The 2,553-nt window shown below is 39.3% G+C and overlaps 1 protein-coding gene across 1 annotated transcript; it reads left to right on the top strand.

Annotated features, from left to right (window-relative positions):
- The first annotated feature begins 311 nt into the window (after positions 1–311).
- On the top strand, positions 312–2,186 carry ZNF891 (zinc finger protein 891). Its single transcript, XM_007456686.1, has one exon. It carries the CDS (start codon positions 421–423, stop codon positions 2,056–2,058), a length of 1,638 nt encoding a protein of 545 aa, XP_007456748.1. The 5' UTR covers positions 312–420; the 3' UTR covers positions 2,059–2,186.
- Positions 2,187–2,553: the final 367 nt, after the last annotated feature.

Genomic DNA, 2,553 nt, shown 5'->3' with positions numbered 1-2,553 from the left:
AATTCAAACAACTATGCCTTTTTAAACTGGTTCTTTGACTTTAGTATTTTAAAATAATGCATGCTTTTTCTACCCAGGGCTGAGTAGTAGTCTACAGGAGAAGCCAGTATGAATAACCAAGATAACAGTAGAGGGCCAAGGATGACTATATTGCATGTCAGTACAAATCGCAATAAATATTTTAAGCAGGTGAGACCTTGCTGGAAGGTACAAGAGAGGGTCTACAATTTTTTTTTAACCTTGCCTCCAATGGGACCCTATTTTCACCTTTCTTCTTTTACCTGAACCTGCCTCTTTGGCTACAGGAAGGACACCCAGTGAAATGCATCCCTGACTTGATTGGATCAGAAAAACAAGAAAAGAAGTATCCAGCTCTCTCGGCCCTATTGTGCAGGTGGGTGTCACATTCAGGCTCTCAAGATGGCAGCCATTGACCTATGCCCGATATGGGCTCTGCCTACACAGGACTCTGCCTGTTTCCATGTGAGAAATACTGAGGGGGAAAGGATAGTGCCTGGATTCCCAGCAACCTGGTTCCAGGGACCAGTGTCCTTTGAGGATGTGACTGTGGAGTTCACCCAGGAGGAGTGGGTGATGCTGGACTCTGCTCAGAGAAGTATGTACAGAGATGTAATGTTGGAAAACTATATGAATCTCACCTTAGTGGAATATCAGTTATGCAAGCCTGTGATCTCCCTGTCGGGTCAAGAAGACATAAGAACTGTGAAAAGGAGAATTCCCCAAAGCACCTGTCTAGACTGGGAGATTCAACTGAAAACCAAAGAATCAACTTCTAACCAGAATATTTTTTGGGGAAAATCATCTAGTGGCAAGAAAATGATAAGATTCACAACAGATGATTGGTCTCCCACCTTAAGAGCAGACTGGGAATGCCGTAAAATCAGAAAACAGCACAAGATCCCAGAGGGGATTTTGAGGCAAGTGACATTTACTCAAAAGAAGGCAGCATCTCAGGAGGGATTGTATGACTATCATGAATTAGAGGAGGACTCTAAACTCAGATCAAAACTTGTTTTTTCAAAGAGAGTTTCCATCAGTAAACATTGCCATAAGTGTTACTTAGATATTGAGTGTTTGAAGCATAATTCAATCCTAAACAGTTATGAAAAAAACTCTGTAAGTGAGAGGGTCTGTGAAAGTCATGACTATGACAGTGCTCTGTGGCATCTTGAAAGAACTCAAACAGCACAAAAAGAGTACACATGCTCCGAACATGGCATACACTTTAAACATAATAATATGCTTCCTATATGCAACAATTGTCATATGGGGGAGAGTTCCTATGAGTGTAATAAAAACAAAACCTTTTGTCGTCATTCATCCCTTAAGCAACAGGAGCAAACGCCTACTGAAGAGAATCACGAACATAATCAGCATGGAAAAGCCTTCAAAAGGATTTCTAATCTTATTTTGCACAAGAGAAGTCACATGGGTGAGAAACAATATGAATGTAAAGAATGTAGGAAAGTCTTCAATGATTCCTCAACCCTAAGGAGACATATAAGAACTCACACTGGTGAGAAACCCTATGAATGTGATCAATGTGGAAAAGCTTTCAGTCAAAAAACATCTCTTAAGGTTCATGTGAGAACTCACACTGGAGAGAAACCTTATGAGTGTAATCATTGTGGAAAATCCTTTGGCACAAGTTCTTACCTTATAGTGCATAAGAGAATACACAGTGGGGAGAAACTCTATGAATGCAATGACTGTGGAAAAGCCTTCAACACAAGCTCTCACCTTAAAGTTCACAAGAAAACACACACTGGAGAGAACCTTTATGAATGCACTGACTGTGGGAAGGTTTTTAGTGGTCTCTCATCTCTTAGAATGCATGTGAGAACTCATACTGGGGAGAAACCCTATGAATGTAAGGAATGCAGGAAAACCTTCAGTGTTTCCTCTTCCCTTAGGAGACATGTGAGAACTCACACTGGAGAGAAACCCTATGGCTGTATTCAATGTGGAAAAACCTTCAGTCAGAATTCTTCACTTACTATACACAAGAGAATTCATACTGGGAGAGAAACCTTGTAACTATTAAGAACATGGAGTTGCCTTTTTCAGTGTCTTAAGGTGGATTCCAAGCTCATTATTTCAGTCTTTGTTCTCTAAAATAAGTATTTAAGGCTGTAAATAGTTCTATAAACACCGCTTTAGTTATATAACACATTTGGTGTATGATAATTTATTTTCTTTTAACTCTGTTGTCTAATATTTATTATGACTTTATGACTTTCAGATCCATAGCTGTTTAGAGTTATTTTAAATATGTTTTTAGTTACCTTATGGATTTCTAAGTTAATTGCATTATCTTCAAAGTATCTGGTGAATATGATACTATTTTATTGTTATTTTCTTGAGAGTTGCTTTCTGGTCTGGTGTGACAGGTATTGTTAGTAGCCAATCGAACATCCAGTTCATCCCTCCCTGTAGGGAGTGGATAGTATCACTGGGGACAAACCTATCTAGTGTTTTCTCTTTGCCTTTTGCACTTTGTCTTTCTGCCTTCCCCAGTCTTCTCTCTTTGGA

Source organism: Lipotes vexillifer, unplaced genomic scaffold, assembly GCF_000442215.2.
Source record: "Lipotes vexillifer unplaced genomic scaffold, Lipotes_vexillifer_v1.1 scaffold1529, whole genome shotgun sequence".
Lineage (NCBI taxonomy): Eukaryota > Metazoa > Chordata > Mammalia > Artiodactyla > Lipotidae > Lipotes > Lipotes vexillifer.
This window is presented reverse-complemented; position numbering and strand designations above follow the sequence as displayed.